The following is a 25,790-nucleotide window of genomic DNA, read 5'->3' as shown; positions in this document are numbered from 1 at the left end:
GGGGGGTTTTTTTTTTTTTTTTTTTTTTAATACTTTTAGGTGATTAAGGCAAGTTTATGTATTCATTTTATTCGTAAGATTCGAATCTAATATCTCTTAAACTTCGTTTGTCATAGTTTTCTTACTGTTTTCTAATGCAGAATTTCTAATTAAAAAATTCATGTACTATAGAGCTGTTTTAAAAAGAAGCAAAAAAAAAAAAACATCCAAAACAAAGTCTTAGATGATTGTCAAAGTTCTGAACCAATAGATGAAGATGAGTTGTGTGAGTGTTCGAATCTTATCTACTCATTTGTAAAAGGGAAAATGATCTAATATTGAAATATGTAACTTGATATGAGAGCAGGAGAGACAATAGAAATTTATCTAAAAAGAAGAGAAGATGAAGATTCGGAGAATAACTTGCAATAAATATTTAATTAATAATAATTTTTCAAAATTATTAAGTAGAGGTTGTTTATATAGAAAGCTAAAAATATATTTTTAATATTATAGTTTTGCTTGGGACGGTTTTCTTATTGCTTCTTAAAGCAGCTTTCTAGTACAATAATTTAAAATTTTGTACGAAAAAGTTGTTTTCAGAAGCAATAAGATATTAACGATTAAATAGTACTAAAAAATCACAAACGTAATATCATTATCTTCAGAAAGTTTGAAAATCATTCCAAATAATGCCATGTAATAGTAGTTTAGGGTAAAGCAAATTCATATATATTAATGTAGATGGAGTTAACAATGATAATGAAACTATCTCATTTCAAAAAGAGCAAAGAATCAAATTAATTTATATTGTAATTAGGTGATTGTAGGTTGTAGGGTCAGTCATTCTTATGAAAGGGGAGGATTAAATAATAGAGAGAATATAGGAGGCTAATCTCTTTCATAAAAAAACGGGGAATTGAATGATGTAGAAAATAATGACATGGGATTGATCTAAAAATACATAGAATCATTGCAAGTTAATCAAAGAGGTTTGTCTCTATTAGATGTTAAAATGTATATAGCTCATGACTATTTATAAATATGGAGATGAGTATATCGATATTTTGAAGGGAATCATTAATAATCATGTCATTCTTGGGAGTGATTATTACGTGCGCAGTCCGGATGCGTCCGGATGCATCAGTCACTCAACACATTGTATATTGGGTAACGTGGCACGTTCAAATTGGCCTCTAGACGTATCCGAACACCTCACGTGATAAATTTCCCAACCGTGGATGACCTAAATCATTACTTCCATTAATTAGAAGGATAAAATCATAATCTCACTCTTAGGCTAGTTTGTTGAATTGGTTTAGGCCGAATTTGACCCATGCTAGTTACATGGGCTAGTGATGGTGACTCGACAAAAAATGTCATTGTTGAGATATATTTATGAGCAACAAATGAAATGTACTATTTATAATGGAGTTGAAGATCAAAATCATGATAAATCTTATCTTAGAAAGCTCACATGTCAAATTTAATGCCATAAAAATGATGAAGATTGGCCACCATTTTCATGTTAGAATGTTTGTCTTCTAAAATCAATCTGATACCATAATTGTCTCATAAAATGGAGATATATAAGAGCCATATAAATATGTGAAATTTATATATAATCGAAAGAATAATTGAAGATTAGGCACTCCAATTTGTAATTCGAGGCTCCTGATTGGTCAAATGGTTCCAATAAGGTCTGAGAGACACCAATTATCTTGTGTACATTTTTTTGTTTTATTTATTTTATATCTAGGTCAATTAAGGCAAATTGACACACACATCACATACTCAAGACTCGAACTCAATTAAGGCAAATTGACACACACATCACATACACAAGACTCGAACCCAATACCTCTTGATTAGTAACCAAATGTCCCAACCATTAGACCAATTTGAGTTGTGACTTGTGTAGGATGTACAAATATTAAAAAAAAAAAAACATGGAAACAAATAATCAGATTACCTTAAAATGGTCTTGACGGATTCATTTCATGCAAGTTCAATTGTTTGTAAAATTGGATGAATTTGGTATTATTATTTTGACTATAAAGTTTTATTTGGGATAAATTTTTTTTTTCTGCTTCTTAAAATATCTTTCTAATAGACAACCTTAGAGAAGATGTAAACAATATTAGTGTTTTTAGTAAGTTCAATTTAGCTCATTATATATCATTTATTATCCGCTAGTTTTTTTAAATAACTTTAAATATTGATTATTTTTTAAGATTAACATATTAATATTTATAATAATTAAAATCACATTCAACTATAAAAAATCACAATAAATTTCTAATCCATAATTTTTTCTTTCATCAAAATTCTAGCAATTTAATTTTATCTTATAATTATATGAATTTAATAATTGTTTAAATACATGAAATTTCAATCTTGTTTATAACTTTTTTTAAATTTTGTAATAAAATTGTACTTAAATGTAATACATGATATTTCAATATTAAAAATGTGCTAATTAAGAGTTTGTTTGGAATAATTTTTTGACTAATAATCATAATTTTATTTGATTATTATTTTTTAAATTTTTATAATTTTTATAATATTATATTATTTTCTATAATTATAATAATAAATTATTCTCTTTATAATAGTTTTAAAATCAATTTTATAAAATACCCTACTGTCCCAAATAAATCTTAATTTAATTTTCCAATCTATCCACGGCACGAAATAATAATAATAATATGTGTGAAATCTTATATAAGTTAGTTGGCTTTCGTCATTTCCCTCACTCATCAGCCCAGAATTGATCGAGCTTTCTGATTTCTTTCTCTTTCACACTTTTCTGAGTATTTATTGTCTCCTCTGATCGGAAAACGCGGAGGGCGTGGACTTCACGTTTCTCGGCGATAACTCTTAGGCGCCGGGGACGGTGGGAACCCGGAGCTGGTGATGCTGGAAGGGTGGATTGGTTTCGATTCTGCAGCGACAGTGCAATAGCCCAAAGGAGTGAAGGAAGTGCGGCAACAAGAGTCTAGGGTTTCGTCTCTCACTTTGGTGTACCGTTAGGGTTGGATATGGCGATGTTGGTTAGCGGCAAGGATGGAGGCAAAGCGCTAATGGACTCGGGGAAGTACGTGAGGTACACTCCAGAGCAGGTGGAGGCGCTTGAGAGGGTTTACAATGAATGTCCGAAGCCGAGCTCCTTGAGGAGGCAGCAGCTCATCAGGGAGTGTCCCATACTCTCCAAAATCGAACCGAAGCAGATCAAAGTTTGGTTTCAGAACCGCAGGTAAATCACGTCGACATTAGCGAAAAGATCTGTTTCTTGTTTGTTCTTGTTGTTTTTTGTCTCTTTAGCCGTGGTTGTTGTTTTTTTGTCATTTGTAGTGATTTGTATGCTCTTTAGGTTGGTTGGTACATTTGTTTACGGGTAAAGATTTGTAATGAAACCCCAATGCGGATTAAGGATCTGTCGATTTTTTTTGGCTGAAAACGAGATTCATGCTCTTTTTTGGCTCTACAATGGCCCTTTGACTACTAGACTTTCTGATATTTATATTAGTTTGTCACTTGTTGCGTATGTACTTCTAACATGTATTGCACGTTCTTGCGATGTAGTCAAGCTCAGGATGTGGTTTCATTTACGAATGATTAGTGATTGTTTTGTTTAAAAGCACATTCGAAGTGCCAAGCCCATAATGTTTTTTTTATTAATTTTGGAGTGCGTTTTAGATGTCGGGAAAAACAAAGGAAGGAAGCTTCTAGTCTGCAGTCTGTTAACAGAAAGCTTACGGCCATGAACAAGCTTCTGATGGAGGAGAATGATCGGTTGCAGAAGCAAGTTTCACAGCTAGTTTATGACAATAGCTACATGCACCAGCAACTTCGTAATGTAAGTGGACACTGTATTTCATTGTTCCTTATGCCTGCTCATCATTTTCCATTTAGTCACCCTTCAAAGTCCCTTATTCTATGTTTTCTTCTTATGCTTCACTTGAATTCACCTTCTTTTGTATTGATTAATCCTCAGAATATGTTTGGGGTTTGACTATTGATTGGTCCATTGCTTTTATTTTCCTTTAGGTTAGGCAAACCAATTTATCTTGAATTTGGCTTTTTTTTTTCCTCTTAAGTTTGCATGTTTCATTTCTTTCTACTTTAGGGCTGTTGAAAAGGATTATTTTTCTGAATCTTTTTAGCACATTAACAATTTCTAACAAAGTGTGTAGTTATTTTTAACATTCGTTTTATATAATTTTTATTTTTTAAGATTTCCAGTAAGTTCTAAGTATGTGCCCTTTTTGACAGGCATCTTTGGCCAACGCAGATGCTAGTGAATCTATGATTTTAGGTAGTCAACTACAGAATCCAATATCTCAGCCTTCATTGAGGGATGCTAGCAACTCAGACAGGTATTATATTGGCAGCTATTTGTGGTTTTGTTTTCATCTTCTTCTCTGCTATTTTAATTTATTTTATTTTACTTTCGTACTCATTTGCAGTCTACTTGCAATTGCTGAGGAAACATTGGCAGAGTTCCTGAAAAAAGCTACTGGAACTGCCATCGATTGGGTTCAGATGGTCGGGATGAAGGTATTCTGCACTCCAAATTCATTGAAATGATTGTTAGTTTGTTTCTCTCAACCCAAACTACTCTTTTAACAGCCTGGTCCGGATTCTATTGGAATCATTGCTATTTCCCGCAATTGTAGTGGCTTAGCAGCTCGAGCTTGTGGGCTTGTGAGTTTAGAACCCAAAAAGGTATTATAGAGCTTATCAGACTCTCTCTGTCATCATTCATCTTGCTTTGCAATTTATGTTTTTTTTATTTTGTAGGTTGTGGATATCTTGAAGGATCGCCTAAGTTGGTATCGTGATTGCCGATCCATTGACGTGTTGAAAGTTTTCCCTACTGGAAATTGTGGAAATATTGAAATTTTGTACATGCAGGTATTTATACTTGATTATTAAATTTGCATCTTGAATGTCATGAGACCAGCTTTTGCCTGTGTGATTCCTTGTTATTTTTCATTTATTTAGTCTTTTTGTCATCAGACATATGCGCCTACTACTTTGGCCTTGGCACGTGATTTTTGGACGCTTAGATATAGTACATCTTTAGAAGATGGCAGTCTTGTGGTGAGTTGATTTAATCTACTAAATACATTTCTTTTCTTCTATTAGTCCTATGATGGAGGGGTGATATTTTAGTCTTCATTGAAGGCAGTTTATACTTTGTTTAAAAAGCCTTTTTTTTTCAACCACAGTTTCCAATATACTTTTACACAAACAGTTTTTAAAAGCAAAATTTTAAAAAGCTGTCATCTAATTGCATTTTTTTACTGATTTACTTATCACAAAATTTGTCAAAAAACTGTCCCAAATAAAACCTTTAATTAAACGTGCTTATTGCAAGATACTCGGAGGTCTTGCTGGTTGAATGCAGGATGATATAGGATTTTCACATGTAGAATCTGTTTTTTCATTATCTCATACCATAATTGCTAAACTACATGATGATACCCTTTTAAATGATTCTTACAGCCTAACTTAGAAACTCTTTTTGGTAGTTTATGGTCTTGTTGGTTGGTGCATTGAGACATTCTTGGTTTAAAATTGGCAAATTGTTTCCATAGATATGTGAGAGGTCTTTGACTCCTTCAACTGGTGGTCTGGCTGAGCCAACTAACTCTAATTTTATCAGAGCTGAGATGCTTCCCAGTGGATATCTAATCCGACCATGTGAGGGTGGTGGTGCAATGATTCACATTGTTGATCATGTAGATTTGGATGTGAGTTTCCTCTTGACATCTATTGTTTTTTAAACACAGCGAAAATTATTGCTGATAAATGCTGTTGCCTAGGCTTCAACTGTGCCTGAGGTTCTCCGACCATTGTATGAGTCGCCGCAAATGCTAGCTCAGAGGATGACCATTGCAGTACGTTTCAAACTAAATGGACTGTCTTCTAATGTACATTTTACAGTGGTCTATTATATTCTCATTAATTGCACAGGCATTACACCATATTAGACAGATTGGTTATGAAACTAGTGGTGAAGCTTCTTATGATGGGGGCCGTCAACCTGCTGTTTTGAGAACCTTCAGCCAGAGGTTGAGCAGGCGAGTTATCTCATCTCCATGTAACCATAGACCATTATTGTTGTTTCAAGTTAGCGTGAAGCTCATCGTATGGCATTGCAGGGGTTTTAATGATGCTATTAATGGATTTTCTGATGATGGCTGGTCTTTACTGGGATACGATGGTGGGGAGGATGTGACTATAAATATTAACTCATCTCCTAGCAAGCTATTTGGAAGTCATTCCAGATCTGCTAAGTTTTCTTCCTTGGGTGGTAGCATCTTGTGTGCAAAAGCTTCAATGCTACTTCAGGTTTAATACTTTTTCATATGTTTATGAGTTATCACACTTTCTACTACAATATACTCCTACAACATTTTAGTTCAGTTAGATGTTTTTGGTGAATTAATATTAGGAATGCTAGGTTTAAGAATTGCAATATTGGATAACTGGTATGAGTAGCACCTTATTGAAGATGTGTTAAGAAAGTTGTGAAAAATAAACAGCTAGTTAAACATGTATGCGGATGGCTGAAAGATGCTTTAGTAACCTGAATTGATATGACTAATTTAAAAGAAATAAAGAAGAAAGACCAAAGAAAACTCAACTAGAAAAATGACAAAAGAACTTGCACAAAATATAATTAAAATCTCATGTAGCACTCAAGATAAATTAGTTTAGGATTCATAAAATCTGCTGTCAATAATTGGGATAAGGCTAATTATAATTGTGGTGTAAATTTCTACAATGGCTATTGTTTTATCTTGTGTAGTTTGTAATGTTTGATCTATTGACATGTCGCAGAATGTGCCACCTGCTTTACTTGTTCGCTTTTTGAGGGAGCATAGATCGGAGTGGGCGGACTCTATTGTTGATGCTTATTCAACTGCATCTTTGAGAGGTTGCCCGAATGCATTTCCTGGTTTTTTCGACAACAGTAGTTTTGCGGCTAACCATGTCATTATACCTCTTGCTCATACTGTGGAAAATGAAGAGGTAATTATTCTTGACTATATGTTTTCCTTTTTCATGATTTATTTATTAATGCCTTATGTATTCCGTGTAAACTATTTCTTTCTCGTTTGGTTTGCAGTTCTTAGAAGTGATTAGGCTGGAAAGTCAAACTTTAAACCAGGATGATGTTCTTTCCAGGGACATTTATCTGTTGCAGGTTAGCCATTTTTTAATTGAGGGCTATTTGATTATATTTAAGCTTAATATATTCGAACCATTACCCTTTTGTTTTGGCAGTTGTGCGAAGGGATTGACGAGAATGCGGTTGGTGCTTGTGCACAGCTTATTTTTTCACCTACAGACCCATCTTTTGCTGATGATGCCCCCTTGTTACCTTCAGGATTTCGAGTGATACCACTTGATGTCAAAGCAGTTGAGTAGTATGCATTTTTTTGTTGTGTAATGAAATTTATTATGTAATTCTCAATCAGGTCTTGTCATATAGCTTAATTTTATACATACACACTCTAGTTGTTTACACATGTTCTATGAAATGTTCTAAAGTATTTTTTATTAATTTTTGAGTTTATTTTGATAAATTCCAGCATTAACCAAATTAGGAAATTGAATGTGGTTTAAATCCTTGCATCTTCCCTTCTATTTTTCCGTTGTAGACTTCTGGGCCACCCAGTTGTTATGGTGTTTTAAAAATGCTTTATTGAAAATTTTGAACTTTTTGAACTTTTTGTTTCTTTTTTAATTCAGCTTATCGCCATTATATTCTTTGTTCTCCAGGATTCAACTGCTGCCACAAAAACTCTTGACTTGGCCTCGACTTTAGAGGTTGGCTCAGGTGGAGCAAGTAGGATTGCCAGTGACACGACTACTAGTGATATGAGGTCGGTTCTGACAATAGCATTTCAGTTCATATTTGAAAATCACCTCCAAGAAAGTGTTGTGGCAATGGCTCGGCAATATATCAGAAGCATAGTGGCTTCGGTGCAAAGAGTTGCAATGGCAATCACTAACTCAAGGCTCGGCATAGAGCTAGGTATGAAACATCCACTTGGGTCTCCTGAAGCTCATACACTGGCAAGATGGATTTCTAGCAGTTACAGGTAATCTCTTTTGTCAAATTTTTGGAATCCTCTGACGATGATTTACATGATACATCTTCTTTAGTGCATTATTTAAGATTGGTGAATGGTGATCTACAAGTTTTAGTTATTTTTGCTTGGTGAGGATCTTGGTTCTGATCTCTGGTGGGGTGTTCTCGAGGTCATTTATAGCAGCTGAGGCTGACGAGGGATATAAATTACGCAGAAGATGTGGTGGCTAGCTACCGGAGGAAGTGGAGACTAACTTAAAGACCATTATATGTAAGTTTTGGCTGACGGGTGTTCAACATCATTTTGTTGTGTGGCAACTGGCAAGTAGGTTCAACATCCTTGTGGTTGGCTGGGAAAGTTAGCTTTATTAAAGAGTTTGTTATGTTTTTCTACGAGCCTTGAAAGCTACTGGCAATCTTGACTGACGGGGGAGAGTAGCAAGTGACCGAGCCTTGATGGGCTAGCTGCAGGTGACTAGCAATAAGCTCCAAAGGGCCATTGACACGCTTGCATTGGGAGAAACCACCGGGAAAAATCCATAGCAAGCTTAATACAAACTATGTCATATGCATATGAGAAGTGCTTAGTGGTAAACAATGTCCATGTAATGAGTGTTTTTTAATTTTAGGATGGTTGAAGGCACTCATGCAGCAGTGCATATCAAGGATTTCAATTTGATGACTAGTTAGTTGAGCTCAATGGATAATGCTTAAATGATGAAGTCCATGGTTTGAGCTTGGCAAAACCACTTCTAGAATGCTAGGTTGGATCCTGTAACGATGGTAAACAATTTATGTGAGTTTCTAAGGCTAAAGCTCAATAATTTTTGTGGCCGGTCTCGAGTGAAGACATTAGGTGAAGAGAATTAGTCAGATAAATTTTCTTTTATTGCTCTAAATTTTGAGAGTAAAGCTGGAGAGGTGCAATGAAAAGTAACAACAAAGACAAATTCAACCCACACAAATAAAGAGTCAATCTAAGGTCATTATAGAGCAGTTGGCAATTTGACAATACTATTTGCATTGAAAAGGAACTTTTGCATTAGTGCTTATCTATGAGTTCAATCTGATCACTAGTTAGCTGAGCTAGATAAATACCAACTTTAGCGATGAAGTTTGTACTTTGAGCTTGGTATGATTACTTACAGAATGCTTGGTTGGAATTGTGACAACAGTTAAAATTTATGTGGGTCTTCAAAGCTGAAAATGAATGATATATGTGACCGACCTTGGGTGCTGACATTAGGTGAAGAGAATCAGTTGACAAATTTTTTTTTTCTACCCTGAATCTTTAGAGTAGACGGAGAGGTGGAAGGAAAAGCAACAAAAAAGGCAGATCCAAATTATAGCAAAAAGTCGATCAAAATGTCATAATAGAGCGTCTTGGCAATGTCGCAAGATTGGCTAAATTGAAAGGAGTTATTCACATGGATGGTGGAGATTGTTCAAAAGATATGAAGGAATCTGTGAATGCCGCACTTAAAGAGATTTATTTTGCGCTTATGTATGTCTTTTCAAGTCTACATGATTAGTTTATGGCTAGTATTCCCCAGAAGATTGTAGGAATATTTATCTAATGGGAGTTGTTGTGCAAGTTAACATTGGTAATGGGGTTATGCATGAACTTCATAATGTGAGGCTTGTTCTTGATTTGAAGAGGAGCTCGAGTTAGATTGGATAGCTAGGTAAAGAAGGTTACATGTCAACTTTATGTGATTGTTTTTGGAAGGCGACTAAAAGTGATAGGGTGATTGCACATGGAAGCAAAAATTAATAGTGGCTGAACATGCAATGAGTTTTGTTAAAATTGCTTTGTACCCATTATGGATCCATTCTTTGATTTAAACCTTTTTCTCTTGCATATGAAAATTCAAATCCCTTTGCCTGCTTCATTATGTGCCGCCAAGGATTAGAGAGAGAGGATGGTCTTAACTATAACACATGAAAACCTGACTGGTATCATGTACATGACAAAAAGTGAAATAATGTGAGCCATTTTGAAATTTATTGATGGTTATTCTTGAGGACCAATGCAGGATATAATTTCTATTAAGTGAGAGCTTCCAAATCATAAAACAGCGTTGCAAACAAATGATATTTTATGATCAATGAGCAGTAGAATTGTAAGACAGCGTGTGGTAAAAGTTGGTAGTTTTGTCACTTAGGAATTGAAGTACTACAATTCTTCATTCAGCATCTATGGATGTGGAGGTTATGTCACACAAAAGATGATTCCTCTCTCTTGATTTTAGAACATAAATTAATCTTAAATGGGGAGATTATTAAGTTGATATGTAGATATATTTCCTCATTATTTGTTTGATTCTTCATTAATATGTTTCTTCTTATTATGTGATTCAATTTAGAGTTCTTAGTTTTAATCACACAGAGAAATCTCAGCTATTATTTTGTTTCATAATTCTACATTCTTTTATTGCAAAAAATGTCCTATATATTGGCATGTGATTTAAGGCCATTGGCACCCACTTAGTTAGCTAAAGGAAAATCAAGGGAAACTTGGAGTTTCTTGTGACCAAGACTTGCAAGAGACATCTTCTCAAGTGACTTGGCTGAGGTGAAAGCTATACCGTCACGATTTGGCTTGGAGGCTTGAGTTAATGAGGCAAAAACATAATGTCGGACGATTGATTAAAATTTTAATTAGTAACTATTTTCAATGCATTGAAATAACCACTAAAACCTCAAAATTTTAAAATCAAATATTATAAATAATTTTCTCTCGGAGTGTTACGCCTGTGATATATATATTTTCCTCTTCTACTCATTTTAAGCTTTTGAATAATACTTTTATTCATTTATAAGCATAGGAGTGAGTCATAAAAGAACTCAGTGAACACATCATGTTTTTAAATTACCCCAACACAAGGCAATGAGAATAATATGCATGCTTATTTCAAAATATAAGGTAATTCTAATTAAAAATTATTTTAACATATCCATCAATGTTATGCATATTTTATATATTTATCCTTTATTGTAAATAATACAATTGTCACATTAGACAACTTCTAAAATAATATCAATGAATGTACACTTTTTCCATTTCCTTTTTTTATTTATTTTCGTTCATAGGTACATTGCTTCCCCAATCAGTATCATATAGGGTGTGCTCCATTAATTAATCACACACGTGCAAATATTATACATAAATCTTTTCATTAACATTTTATGTATCATTTCATATTGATAGAGTAAGCATCATAACATAGAAAAATTGACATCATTATGATATAAAATTTATGGATTCTAGTTCAGCATGGTTAATTGCCTTTAGTAAAGGTAATTTATAGAGCATTAATAGTAAATAATTAAATAATAACAAGTCTTGATGCATCATATGTAGGAGAAGCAAATATCATTACTGTACATTAGGACATGAGTACCCACATTGATTTTAAATAGCTTTTGTTTTTTTTTTGTCCTTGTTCTAATTTCAATAATATGACTCCTATCATACATAATTTCATAAAGTTATTTTAACTTATATATCTAATCATATTTCTCTATAATTAATTGTTAAATATACTTAAATACTTCTTATTTTTAAATGATAAAATTATTCTCTTCACTTTATCATTTAAATATGAAAAAATCATAATTTAATGATTATTAATAAAATTTATATATTGAATTACTTCCCTCTTTAATTAACTAATTAAATATACTCTTATTTTATATAAAAAAATATCTTTCATCCATTTATTATTAATTTATCTCTAACTCAAATATTCTTTACTTTTAATATTTTAAATATTCTCCTATAATTTAAATACATTATATCAAAAATAAAAAAATCTTTAATACAAATATCTTTCTCTAACTAGCTATTGAATATACTTAAATTACTCTTATAATTAATTTATTTCTAAAATAATTAAATAAATGATAAAATCTATTCTCCTTGTTATAAAAAAATTATAATTTAATATCTCTTAAATTAATACTCCCATTTTTCTATAGATAGTTAAATTAATAATAGCTTAATTTATGGATAAAAATTTCATTTGAATTTATGCTCTCTATTCTACTCATTATTTGATATCACTCGGCCTCTTATATAGGTACGAAACCCTTTGCTTGAAATGACGCTTCAACTTCGTCTTCTTCATCTTTACACGATCAAAACGGCTCGCTCGTTCGGTTTTGCGATTCCAGGTGGGTGTTAGGAAATACTTGGAGTTCACAAGTAAACCCTAACAATCTTGACAAAAGCAGTGAGAACAATCCACAAATCCAAAGAAAAAATCAGAAAAACAGTAGTTTTTATTAGATAATCAAAATAACGGAAGAAAATAGCAAGATACAAGTGATCCTCAATTCGAGAGGAGCTTCTCTCTCCCACTTCATAGATGCCGCTAGAGCCCAAGTCACCAAACTCCAAGAAAGAAAGCAACCACAATAATTTGCATAACCCTCATCCTCCTGTTTTTCTCCTATTTAAAGCATGTGCCAATGCCCTATGACCAGCTTTGGTCCGCCTTTTTTAGCACTGAATCGGCCCCTTGCCAAGGGCCAGTTTGACTGGTCTAATAGTGGGCGTCAAGTAGGTTCATGGAGATGATTCGACTTCCTTGCGAAGGAGCTAGGGGGGAGCTCTCAAAATCATTGGCAGGGATGGGGGCTTGCAAGGGAGCTACTTGCTCAGGTGTGGTGGCCAATTATCGGAGGAAGTGGAGACTAACCTCAAGGACCATTAGACTCGAGGTTTGGTTGAGTGTACAACATTGTGGTGGTGGGCAACAAGGAGGTTCAACATCCGAGTGGCATGCCAATGAGAGTCAGCGATGAGGTTATTGGTGGGTCTGTCGAGATGATCAATGCTAAGCTCTTGGAAGACTGGTGGGGATTGGCAGTTGGCTGCCGTTCTTTATAGCCAATGAAGAGTGCAGGTGCCGGAAGGGAAGAAGGAAACAAAAATGGGTTTTATTAATGCAATACGTAATAATAATAATAATATAGTATTATTTTATATCTTGTTTTCTGTTGTATTCTTTCTTGAGCCAGATTTTTGTTGTTTGTTGAGAGGAAAGTTAGATAAAGAATGGGACTGACGGGGGAGTGAGGGAATGATGAAACATGTTGGGAATAAATATCCTGTACTTGTAATTGATACTGTGGAATATCTCTCCGTGAATTCATGGAAGTGCGTGAATCTATAAATTTTGTTTTTTTTTCCCTTGTATATTTTTATCATTGTACCCATTTCATTATTTTCCTCGTCTTTGCTCCTGGGTGAAAACTTTGTTTTTTTTTTCTAGTTTTACATTGGCAGCATTATTGTAGATCATTATGCTTTTGTTTTTTATCTGAGGACCTTCGTGAAAACGTGTTCCATGCCTGCTTCTTCTGTTCTTCAGGTTCTACACTGGACTTGACCTTATGAAGACCGACTCTCAATGTGCTGATTCTCTGCTGAAACTTCTGTGGCACTACTCCGATGCAATCATGTGCTGTTCTCTTAAGGCATGTTTTTGATTTACATTCAAGTTTCTATAACTTACAAGATGCATTCTTTTGTGCTTTGCACATTGAAGCTCTTTTTGACAAGATACATTTTTACTGTTCTTAGGTTTCTCCATCTTTAACCTTCGCAAATCAAGCTGGTCTTGACATGCTTGAGACCACGCTAGTTGCTCTACAAGACATCACACTTGAGAATTTGCTCGATGATGCTGGTCGCAAGGTCCTCTCATCTGAGTTTCCTAAGTTGATGCAACAGGTATGTGAATGTTTAAGACTTTGTTTGGGAAACTGCTGCTATTTATAGAAGTAGTTGTAGAACTGTCGCATGTTTTTTTGAAAAATACTTTTGTTATTATAGGTTTTCTTCTCTTTTGAAATTTGTCGGAGAATAAATTTTTTATTGTTGTTACTTTTTAACTTATTTGGTTATCAAAATACAAGTTTCTAAAAAATTGGCAAGAAAGTTGTAGCCATACAAAGTGTTTTAGTAGTGTTGAAATTTTAAAAAATTAAAAAGATTAAAAATGAGGTATTTTCTTAAAAACGCCCAATGATCAGGCATTATATATATATAGAAACTATTTTTACATTTATTTTCTTATTCCTCAAAATTTTAGTTATAAATGAAGGTAAATTATATACATTGCTATTATTATTATTAGTTTATTATTATCATTGTTATTTTTATTATTATTTATGCATTATTATTATTATTATATTTTAAAATCATTATTATTATTCATCTGTTACTATTCATATTAGCTTACTATTATGATTATTATATTACTATTATTCGTAGTAGCTTACTATTATAATTATTATTGTTATTCCAAATAAATTTATGATAGTAATAAACTAATATAATTCTAGTAACGTAGTATCTATATATACACAGAAGATGCCTAATGATTAGGCGTTTTCTACATTAGGCATTTTTTATCTTTTTAAATTATATTTCCTCTGCTAATTTAATAGTAATAGCTGTTCTTTTTAAAATTTTGCCTGTAGTAGTCTAAAAATTAAATCTCGGAAAAATTAAGTTGCCTCAATAAAGCGTAAATTTTCAAAGAAAGTTCATATCATTCTTCTTTTCACTTGCATTCTTTCCAGGGGTTTGCTCATCTTCCTGCAGGCGTCTGCATTTCTAGCATGGGCCGGCCGGCTTCTTACGAACAGGCTATGGCATGGAAAGTCCTTGATGAATGCAGCTCTCACCATTGCCTTGCCTTCATGTTCGTCAACTGGTCATTTGTTTGAACCTGAAACTAATAGAATTATACGGTATCTATTTAGGAACTTGATCTTTGTAACTTGTAAAATATGGTTCTATCGTACCTCTGCTGGTGCGACAAATCTGAATGATGATTTGGTCGCTTCGGCAAAAGTTTTGGAAATTTTGAAAATAACTCCATGCCGTTTGTCAGATATATGTACATAAGTGCTTTTAGGATACTTATTTTCCTATAACATTAATAGTTAATTCAATGATTTGTTTTTTTAGTTATTAATCTTTATTCTGTCTAATTTCTTAACAATTGGTCCTTTGGTTTTACTATTGACGTTGACAGGACGGTCCATGCAGTGGTAGTAACTACAATCTCACTGGACAATTTTTCGCTATGAAATGCTTACATGTATCTCTGGAGAAAAGAAAGTCAGAGCAGGGATGTTTAGTACATTTTTTGAGATCTAAGTATTTCCTATCAATCTTTGAAAAACAGTGAGAATTCTTCACAAAAAATCGCACAAAATCATGAAAATAGTAGATAATTTGTATTATATGATGAAAAGGAAACAGAAAATAGCAAGATGCAATTGATCATTTATTTGAGAGGAAGATCGATCTCTCCCAAATCTCTAGACGCTGCTAGAGCTCAAAGAAAAATATAAATCTAGGAGATCTCATATTTCAGCTAAATTCAAGATGCCCTAATTTTAAGAAAACAAAGTATTTGATGCATACAAATCAAAAGGAAACCCCTAACAGTCCCTATATTAAAATTTCCCTCTCAAATCTCTAAAAAATGCTTCCTAAAATGTTTTGTTTGCTTAGGCGGTGCGTGCGACTAAAGCAGGAGGCTTCAGCCTCGTTTGCGACTGGACCGGTCATGCGTGTACCGATTGGACCGGTCTAACATTTTTTGTTGATTCAAAGTTATAGATGCATGATACTAAAAACATTCCTCTACCTTTACCACCTTTACTTTGCATTTGATAGAGTTCCATCTCTCCTCCTCCATGACCTATATTTGGAGAGATTATTCCGTGCGGATGTCGAGCACAGTTCTATATTCGGATACCAATTAGAATGAGTCATGCAGTGATACCAAGCCTCAGTACCAAGCAGTGTCGGGCTTTGGTACCAAGCCATGGGCTTAGTTATCCGGACGGGATTCAGCTTTTGCATAGAATAATTTTTCCTACATTTGAGCGAATTAATTCCTAAGTGTCCTTTGGCTCACCTTCCCAAAGAAAACAAAACTGCATTTCAACTAATATTTTATTATTTCTCTAGGCAATGCACTGCACCATCTAGAGCTTTACGGGCTGTTTACAACACTTACGCAAGGCCCACCACAAGGTTGATTAATGCAAACTTCGAATAGATACCACTGCTAATTACATTTAAAAAAAAAAAAGACCATACTATCTTTTGAATCCTAATGAATACAGAGATTGTTTTCAATTGTAATAATTTGATGTTAGAAAGTTAACATTTTTAATATTTGTAAAAATATGCTTTACACTTAGCATAGACTCATAGTACATAGGGAAATACAGTGATTTACTGCTTATTACAGTGCAAATTGCAGACAGGTTCATGACCATTCATAATGTGGCATCTCTTTTTTTTTTTTTCGTGACGAGGAAACACTGTGTTTAGGCCAGTGTAAATTCCGGTCGAACTAGCATGTAACCCACATCAATTTATATGGGCGAACACTTAAGACTTTCACTACTTACCAAGGGATTCGAATTAGAGACCTAGACTTTGTCTAGCCGGTTCTTCACCACCCAAACAAACAGCGGTGGCTGCTGCCCTAAATTTCTATAATATATATAGTACAGATGGCATTTGCAAGCACAATTGAGAGTGAGAGATTCATTTTTTTCTTCTATCATGGCGACCACTGAAGGTACACAACCACCCTGTTGTACTGCTTAGCTTGTGTCTACATCCTCCAACATGCATAGTGTAAGCCATGATTCAGCTACAAGATTGTAAGAAATCTCTTTCTCCTCTTTCTCTCTCATTCATTCATATTAATGTGATGAGTGAGTTTAATTTTACAGGCTTAAAAAATAATAAATAAGATTATTGAGATTTATTTCAAGAAAAAATGACCTCCAAAATTAATTATAATAAGCTTCAAATAATCACATAAAAAATAAAATCTCCTTTGATGACAAAAGCCTCCATCTTACTATGCCACAAAAATAGGAAGGAGTTGGTCTATGCTAACCTCCATTGGTTAGTCTATAAGTAATTTATAATTTTGAGGGCTTTAAAGGCATATCCAACCAAAACCCTATTTTACACTTCAAAATTTATGTATATTCTTTCTCATCTATATTTTAAAAATGGGATTCTGAACAGTGCAATATCAATATTGACAACGTGCTGTTCACAATCAAGATAAAATACAAAAATATGTTTTCATTTACCATTCGGGTGGACACCCGTCATAACTGAATACAGTAGAATGATATTATGTTGGAGATGCCCTTAGCTATCATAATTTATGCTCAACCTTGAATGTATAGATGAAGGCCCATACATACGTTACATCTTCAAGTTGCAATTGGATGGAGAATATTATTATTATTATTTATAATCTTTGGGGTCTATTTCTGCACTATTGATATTTTGTTTATCTTGTCTATCTTGTCCATAGTTCTTTGTTAGCAAACAACCAGAGTTTTTTTTTTTTTTTTTTTGTTGGTTGAGAATCTCATAATTGTTCATTCACTAAGGCTTGGTTTGGAATGACTTTCTTACTGCTATTTAAAATAACTTTTTAGTACACAAATTTTAAGACGATTTAAAAAAAAAAAAAAGAAAACTGTCATAAACGAAGCCTAAGTGAGCTAATGTTAAACAATTATGTTAAGTTATTTCTCTTAAAGAGTCGAGATTCGATTGCGCTCAACTTGTTATTAGCTTGATATATATATATATATATATAATTTTTTTTTATTTTTTAAAGATTTATTAATTATTTGAGATAAATAAAATAATGTCATCATGTTTGAAGCTAAATGAGCTGAAGATAATCATGATTTAAGCAAAAAATTTTAAATAGGAGCTAATTTTAAATAAATAAAAATTATAGTCAGTCAAATTTTAGCAGTCAAATTCGAGTACCTACTTGCTCAAATTAGTGTCCTAAGGCTGTTGGTGATGGTCACGGACTCACAGTTAGGAATTTGTTGTTGTACCGACTTGTCATGACTGATGACTCCTCTCTCTAAGGAGCTACTATTTTGTGCGGACAACCATCCGGTTACGTGCTCAGTACTGAGCGCCGTTGAGCCAACGGCTCGATACCGAGTGCGGTACATTTTTAAAGTGACATGACGTATTTTTATTGGTCTCCAGATACTCCAGACTTTACACAGAATAAAAATTTCTCTCTAAGATCTTTGTTTGTGATTTTTTTTTTTTTTTGCTTTTTAAAATATTTTTTTAGTAAAAAATACTTTAAATTAAAATTTTAGCTAATCGCAACATGAATTCAACATATTTGAAGTTTATCTTGTCATAATTTATGTTACGATATCCTTTTGTAATTTTTTTATGAGTCATTTGATATAAAGTTTTAAGATTTTTTTACTAAATTTTTCAAAGTGTCACTCTAATAAATTATAAATATACCTACATTATTTACATGGAGTGATGCTTAGATCTTGATTTGAGTTTGGAGAAAGCTTAAAATAAAAAACGTAAATCTCTACAATCCTATTTGACATAATCACCGTATGCAGACTCTATCGTCTGCAATCACTGTTGGTTAGTCAATATTGTCTAGCCATCGTTGCTCAACAAACAGAGTCGTCCAAATATTGTCGTTCAACCACTTTCGCATGACCATTGTTGTTTGTCTCCCTTCATCTGACCACCATCACTTGATCATTGCAACCCATTTTCGTTTGGCTAACTATCATCTCCCAACTATTATTATTCAACTTCTATCATATGTCTTGCCATCATCAACCTCTACAACTTTTTTAGCGTTTACAACTCATGTTTCATTTGGAATGATTTTTTTAATGCTACTTGAAGCAGTTTTTAGTGTAAAAATTAAAACTTTGTACTAAAAAACTGCTTCAAGAAACAGTAAAAAAAATCATCCCAAATGAAACCTCACTCATAGGAGATCAATCTAATATTTTGCATTTTGCAATGACATCTTTTCTAATTAAGAAAAATAGCATATCAATAACTTTACTTATATAGTAACTATTTCTACTAGGTCATCAGAGCGCTGCATTGGGTACTCATACATGTACCCACCCATACCCAATGGGTATGGGTGGGTATGGGTACGCCTATGACCTTGTGGGTGAGTACTCAAAATCGGGGGATAAATCAATATGCATTGTTAATCACAGTATATCTTATATTACTTCAATCCTCACTACGTAGTATGTAGCACTTAACCACGATGCGACTACGATAAATTCTGATATGCAGCTTGAAAGTTTACAATCAGAGCAAATGACAACAAGCCTCAAGGCCATCAGTCCATGGTAGACTGCATTCAAAAAACATGAAAAGTGGGTGGGTATAGGTGGGTACGACATCCCAAAAGTTATCATGGGTGGGCATGGGTGGGCGAAGCCCGTCCGAATAAAGCATGGGTACCCAATGGGTACCCTACTAAGACCCCATATAGGGCTTTGCAGGTCATGTCCTATGTTTCAATTTCAGATTTTTTCATATAAAAATTATGATGTTTTCCTGTTACGAATATTACAGTATTATACAAATCCTATCTCGGTCTAAGTTAACTTAATTGAATTGGTTAAAATAATTAATAGAGACGTGTATATTTATAAAATTGTCACTAAGATAAATTTTGTAATTTAATGAATAGGCTGCGGACAATGTAAGGAAAAGAAAAGGTTTTCAATGCAAAAAATAAAAATAAAAATATTAGCAAGCTTACTTTAAGGGGATTTAAATACAAAAACTCTCATATTTTATAATCATCGATTTTACTTGAATTTATTATGTTTTATATTTATCTTAAAATAGATATAACTAGGGGTGTCAATTCGGATCAGCGGGTCGGGTTTGGGTCGAGCATGAATTGACCTGACTCTAACTGGGTCAACCGAACCTGACCCGTTTTTGTAAACAGGTAGGCTTTTTCAACCCAGACCCGACACGCGCGGATTGCCGGGTTAACACGATCCAACCCGGATTTAAAAAAAAAAAAAACTCAAGCACTTGGGTTCGGGACGCAGCAGGACCAGTTCGGGACGCACATAGGCTGCAGCGGCAAAGCCGGTTCGGGACGCGGCAGGCGCACAGCGGCAGGGCAGGCACGCACGACATGCGACAGCGGCGGGGCCGGTTCGGCCGTTATGAACGCCTACCGCGAAGGCGTGCACGCGAGACTCGACTGTCTCGAGTCTCGAAGCTTCGGGACGCGACTGTCTCGACGCTTCGGGACACGCACCGCTCAGGCGTCGACGACTCGACGCGACTTGACAGCTCACAGCTGACGCTTCGGGCAGGGCACTGGATGCTTCAGGTAGGGCGGGCAGCAGACTAGAACCTGGATTTTCGAGTCATTTTCAGGTTGTCGGGTCAACCCGAACCTGACCTGCTTTTTAAAACATGTCAGTTTATTGAACCCGACCCTGACCCGTTTCACAAACGAGTCGACCAGAACCCAGATTTTTTCCGGGTCGGATCCATGTCGGGTTTCAGGTAGTGTCAAAAATTGACACCCCTAGATATAACAGTTATAAATTTCTCATAAATTTTAAGAAGAAATCAAAATAAACTGATCTAAAATTTTCCATCTTCACCATTGCCATTTCTGTAAATAAACAATCGGATCTATCATTTCCACAAATAAGAAAGAGAGAGAGAGAGAACTATATTACTGTTCGTACGCCTGGAATCAAATGTGGGCCCAACTTAAAGAATGAGTCGGTATCAAGTTTGCCTGAAAATTTAGGCAAAGTCATTTAAGAATGGACATTATTTGTACCATCAAATTTATAATACATTACTTCTTTCTAGATTCTTCCCTTGAATTTTTTTTTTTTTTTTCAAATAAGAATGTACTTTTGCTTCCCTTTATAATAAATAATCCCTAATTTGTCTTCATTAATACAATCATTAATTAAATTCTTCCAAAGGTAGAATCTATGACTCATATGGGAGGAGGATAAGCTAAATCTTGATTAGGTAGCTAATTAACAATCCAATACAATATTAATAGCTTGCACTTAAGGGTGTAAATGAGTATGGTGTTTAGGGTTTCGATATATCGAGGGGTTAATGAATTGGGTGTGTAACGGTATCGACATTGTTGAATTTCTTTTGAAAATCTTCGTAGCTCCAATCCTCCCAATTAAACATGTAGAGATAAATAGATAATCAATTTGCTAAAAATTCACATAATTGTGTGATTGAGTAAGCATGATAAGTTATACTTGATATGTCATAAAAAATTATCTTGATTGGGCACGAATCTTGATGCAAAAACAAGTTGGAAAATTCCAAAATTAAAACTGGGACCATTCGAACTCCGATTTTAAACAAACTTATAGTCGAACTGAGCGTCTCGATAATACGAACCTAACAACACCAAATCCAACCCCATCCGAGTCCAAACGGGTCCAAATCAAGGGCTAGAAGTGTTGTTGGAAGGTTCGAACCATAAATTGGATTAACAAACAATTTCCAAACATAACGTGCTTATAGTCGAATCGGGCAGCTCGACGAGAAAAATCCAACGAGCCTAAGATCACAAAAATCCGACATCACTAAGGCATTCAAATGTCCATCAAATGGTCCATGATCAAGGGATTCAACATCAGCCGTCCATCCAACCACTCCCCATCTACCCTTGATCTCTCACCTATTTACAAGTCATGCCACTCCAAAAATCTATAAATAGACCCCTCATTTCTCTTGAAAAGGAATCCACGCAAGAAGAGAAGAAGGGAAGAGAAGGAATAAGAGAAGATAAGGAAGAAGCTCCTCCTCGACAATCGTTTGAGTTCCGCCGGACCACCGCCTAACATTGTTGTTCCACCAGACCACCACCTGAGGCCCTCACGTTCGGCGAACCACCACTTGAGGCCCTCACCTTTGCCGGACCACCGCTTAAAGCCCTAACCTTTGCCAGACCACCGCCTGAGACCCTCACCTTCACCGGACCACCGCCTGAGGCCCTCACCTTCGTCGGACCTCCGCTTGAGGCCCTCACCTTCGCCGGATCATCACCTGAGGCCCTCACCTTCGTCGGACCACCACCTGAGGCCGTCACCCTCTCCCGACCACCGTCTAAGGCCCTCACCTTCGTCGGATCACCCCCTAAGGCCCTCAACTTTGCCGTACCACCACTTGAGGCCCTCACCCTCGTCGGACCACTGCCTGAGGCCCTCGCCTTTGCTAGAACACCACTTAAGGGCCTGAACTCCGCCAGACCATAACTTGAGGCCCTAAACTCTACTAAACCATCAACTGACGTCAGTGTTCTACCAAATCAATGTCGGGCTACTAACTGACACCCCAACTTCCAAGTGACGCCAAATTTAACACTGGACTTCAACCATAAGGTTGACATTTGTAATCTGATTGCCTTCAAGGATGAGTCAGCCCACTGTACTCAACTCAAATGATTATAATGGCTTTAATGAATCGAGTGGCTTGACTAGACAAATCCAACGAGCCCAAGATTACTTAATTCTGACATCATCTTGGCACTCAAATTCATGATAAATACTTCATGATCAATGAGATCAGTATGAGCCGTTCATTGAAACACTCCCAACATGCCCTCAATCTTCTCTATATTTAAAGAGCATGCCACTCTCAAAAATTATAAATAGACCACATTCTTCTCATGAAAAGGGGGAGGAAGTGGAGGAAGAAAAGAAGATCACTGAGGTTAAAGCTTCACCCAACACCAACGTTGGCGAACTTTTGGGGACTGCCGCCGGACTTTTACCTAGCTGCCTATTGGCGCCATACTTCTACTCGACCTCAGTCGCCCTTCGACTACGATCCTTTCGGTTACCGTCGCTTGCCGACTACAATCATTCTGACCTCAGTCGCCTGTCGACTACAATCTTTCTGACCACCGTTGGCGCCCGCCGACTATGATCCTTTAGATCACCGTCAGTCGCCGACTACTATCTCTCCGACATCGTCACCTACTAATTACGATTCTACTGATCAAACAAACATATCAACATTCTTTTAAGAATTATTGTTATGTCATTCTCTGCATATGTATTGTGTTATATACAACACATATTTGCTACATTGAGCTAGTGCCCTTCGAGGATGGGCATCATTTGTATTCAAACACCAATACTAGTGAACTCATTTCAATTGTGTCAGGCCCCATGATTTTTTTCTTTTTCAGGATTTTCCACATAAAAAATCTGGTGACTCTTGTGATTGATGCACTCATCTCTTCTAATATATTTGCGTATTGGAGTTTCATATAAAGATCGGACGTTAAATTTTATCTATATCACCGCAAATATTCTAGAATGCAACATAACCTATGCAATAAACTTGTGATATAATCATACAATAGCATGGCATTACTAAGTAGAACCCTAAAATTACCAAACATTATTATAATTTAATAGGTATAAAATAATTGATAAAAATAGAGCTAATCACCTAAAATTATGGGATAAAATTATCAAAATATTGACATTAGTCAAGTTAAAATTTATCATACTAAGCTAAACTTGATTAATTAATTTAATTAAAGCTCAAATTTTATTTGAGTCATCATAGAAAAAGAAAAAAAAATCAATGAATTTAAGATAAAAATTAAACAAGTGGGTCCTACCAATAAAATTAAATAATATTTTTTTATTAAATTTGATAGAGTTGATAAAATCACTGAAATAAATAAAAATATATTTATTAGACAAAATTTGATCAGTATAACCTTAAAATATTTTAATTTAATAGGTATAAAATAATTGATAAAAATAGAGCTAATCACATAAAATTATGGGATAAAATTACATTAGTCAAGTTAAAATTTATCACACTGAGCTAAATTTGATTAATTAATTTAATTAAAGCTCAAATTTTATTTGAGTCATCATAGAAAAAGAAAAAAAAAATCAAAGAATTTAAGATAAAAATTAAACAAGTGGGTCCCACCAATAAAATTAAATAATATTTTTTTATTAAATTTGCTAGAGTTGATAAAATCACAGAAATAAATAAAAATATATTTATTAGACAAAATTTGATCAGTATAACCTTAATATATTTTTTTCTCGTTAAAACACTACTCAAAATCTCAGGGTGGGCCCCACCGCTATCACGAGAACACGTCCTGTTGTCTCTCACCTCCTTCCACCTCTCAAAAGAAAACAAAACGGCGTGCAGTCTAATAAAAGGAGTGACTTTAACCGCATTCGCTATAAATTATAATTAACTAAATCCCAAGCAGATTTGGGGTCCGCGAGACAACCCGTTTTTGGCGGGTAAAGCCCCGTTAAAAATAACGGTGCTTTTGCGCTTCCATTAATTTAAAACATCTTATTTACATACGTACCTTTTTTTCAAAAATATCTTATAACAAAAAAACTTTATTTACAGATAGTAGTCTTTCTGTGCTGGTGGGCCCTCCATTGAAGCTTGATGCGCCGGCCCAAATGTAACTTAAGAGAGTTAAATAAAAAAATTAAAAAAGAAAAATGGTTGGTTTTTTAATAAAAAGTTTTGAAAAATAGGAAAAATAAAATCAATTTTAAAATATATTATCTGCATTTTTATTCATTTAATTAAAATTAAACATTTTATTCTTAAATTGTAATTCATAAAATTTCAATTTCATCTTAATTTTATTTTAAGATGTATCAAAGTAATCTATAAAATATCACTTAAATAGAACTTAAACATACAAATATTATTTTTAAATATTAAACTTGAAATTATCTTGATAGGTCAAAATGAAAAAAAAAAAAAAAATCATACAACTGACCCTACATAATAGATTACCGATATGATGACCTTCTTGTTGTGTTAAACTTGAAATTTGGATGATAAGGTTTCCTTTTGGATAGCTTTTTTATTATTTTTAAAAGTAATTTTGTAATACAACAAAATTTTGAATTAAAAACTCTTGTATTAATTTTTTTTTTATAAAATAATAAGAGAGTTATCCCAAATAAAACCTAAATCAGTCGAGCTGAGCTCAAGTCACCCTTGGCTTGACCTAAAGTTTAATTAATTAAACAAATTTAAGGTTGCATTTGACCTTGATTTTACAAGTATGAGTTGACTCTTAGGGAGGCTCCTTTATGATAAAAGAAACAAAAATAATTCTTATTCAAACAATTATTATAATAATTTAATAAAAAATATAAAAATTGAATGATAGATAATAATAAATCATCTGAAATAAGGAGGAGAAATATAATTTTTAAATAATTTTAGCAAACTGAACTTATTGATTTTTTATATTTTAAAGTGTATTTAATATTAACATTTCTTAAATGGGCTACCTCACGAGCTAACAAGTTAAGTTGAGATTGGCTTAAACTTTGATTGTTTGGTCATTGAGCTTGATTCACAAACTATTTATTGAATTTAGCTAGAGTCAAATCAAATCATACCATTTTTATAATTAATTGTACATAAAACTAATAAAAACATAATATTTAATTGTAAATAAAACTAATAAAAACATAATATTTTTATGTATATTTTATTATCTTATGGCAATATTGTATTTGTAGTTTAAATTATTTAACTAATATAAGTATCACTAAAATGCTCAAAATAAAGCTTAAAAATCTTAATAACTGAGTAAATAATATATAACATATAAATGCCATCAATCATATATCTAATGATAAATTATTTTGAGTTATAAATTCGGCAGCAAAATATTTTTAAATTTTAACTTATTTTTATCAAACTGCTCGTTCTCTCATGTTTCTAATAGAGTTTAGATGGGGTTCATTTAATATAATTAAGTGGTTTATT

General features: G+C 34.0%; 1 protein-coding gene across 1 annotated transcript; it reads left to right on the top strand.

The window, feature by feature from the left end:
• Nucleotides 1-2,734: 2,734 nt before the first annotated feature.
• Nucleotides 2,735-15,077, top strand: LOC110099720 (homeobox-leucine zipper protein HOX32-like). The gene is made up of 18 exons (XM_020826964.2): nt 2,735-3,235; nt 3,679-3,838; nt 4,255-4,358; nt 4,449-4,539; nt 4,612-4,707; nt 4,783-4,896; nt 5,002-5,085; nt 5,583-5,738; nt 5,811-5,885; nt 5,962-6,068; nt 6,150-6,339; nt 6,832-7,023; nt 7,121-7,198; nt 7,279-7,413; nt 7,777-8,099; nt 13,468-13,573; nt 13,680-13,829; nt 14,684-15,077. Exons 1-18 carry the CDS (start codon nt 3,021-3,023, stop codon nt 14,828-14,830), a joined length of 2,523 nt encoding a protein of 840 aa, XP_020682623.1. The 5' UTR covers nt 2,735-3,020; the 3' UTR covers nt 14,831-15,077.
• Nucleotides 15,078-25,790: the final 10,713 nt, after the last annotated feature.

Source organism: Dendrobium catenatum, unplaced genomic scaffold (genome assembly GCF_001605985.2).
Source record: "Dendrobium catenatum unplaced genomic scaffold, ASM160598v2 fragScaff_scaffold_253, whole genome shotgun sequence".
NCBI lineage: Eukaryota > Viridiplantae > Streptophyta > Magnoliopsida > Asparagales > Orchidaceae > Dendrobium > Dendrobium catenatum.
This window is presented reverse-complemented; position numbering and strand designations above follow the sequence as displayed.

Excerpts from the sequence above, each read along its gene's own strand:
- LOC110099720 (XM_020826964.2), top strand. The coding sequence starts at position 3,021 with ATGGCGATGTTGGTTAGCGGCAAGGATGGAGGCAAAGCGCTAATGGAC. Across the intron at positions 4,897-5,001 it reads TTGAAATTTTGTACATGCAG|ACATATGCGCCTACTACTTT; the intron begins GTATTTATACTT and ends TTTTGTCATCAG. Across the intron at positions 13,830-14,683 it reads TTCCTAAGTTGATGCAACAG|GGGTTTGCTCATCTTCCTGC; the intron begins GTATGTGAATGT and ends CATTCTTTCCAG.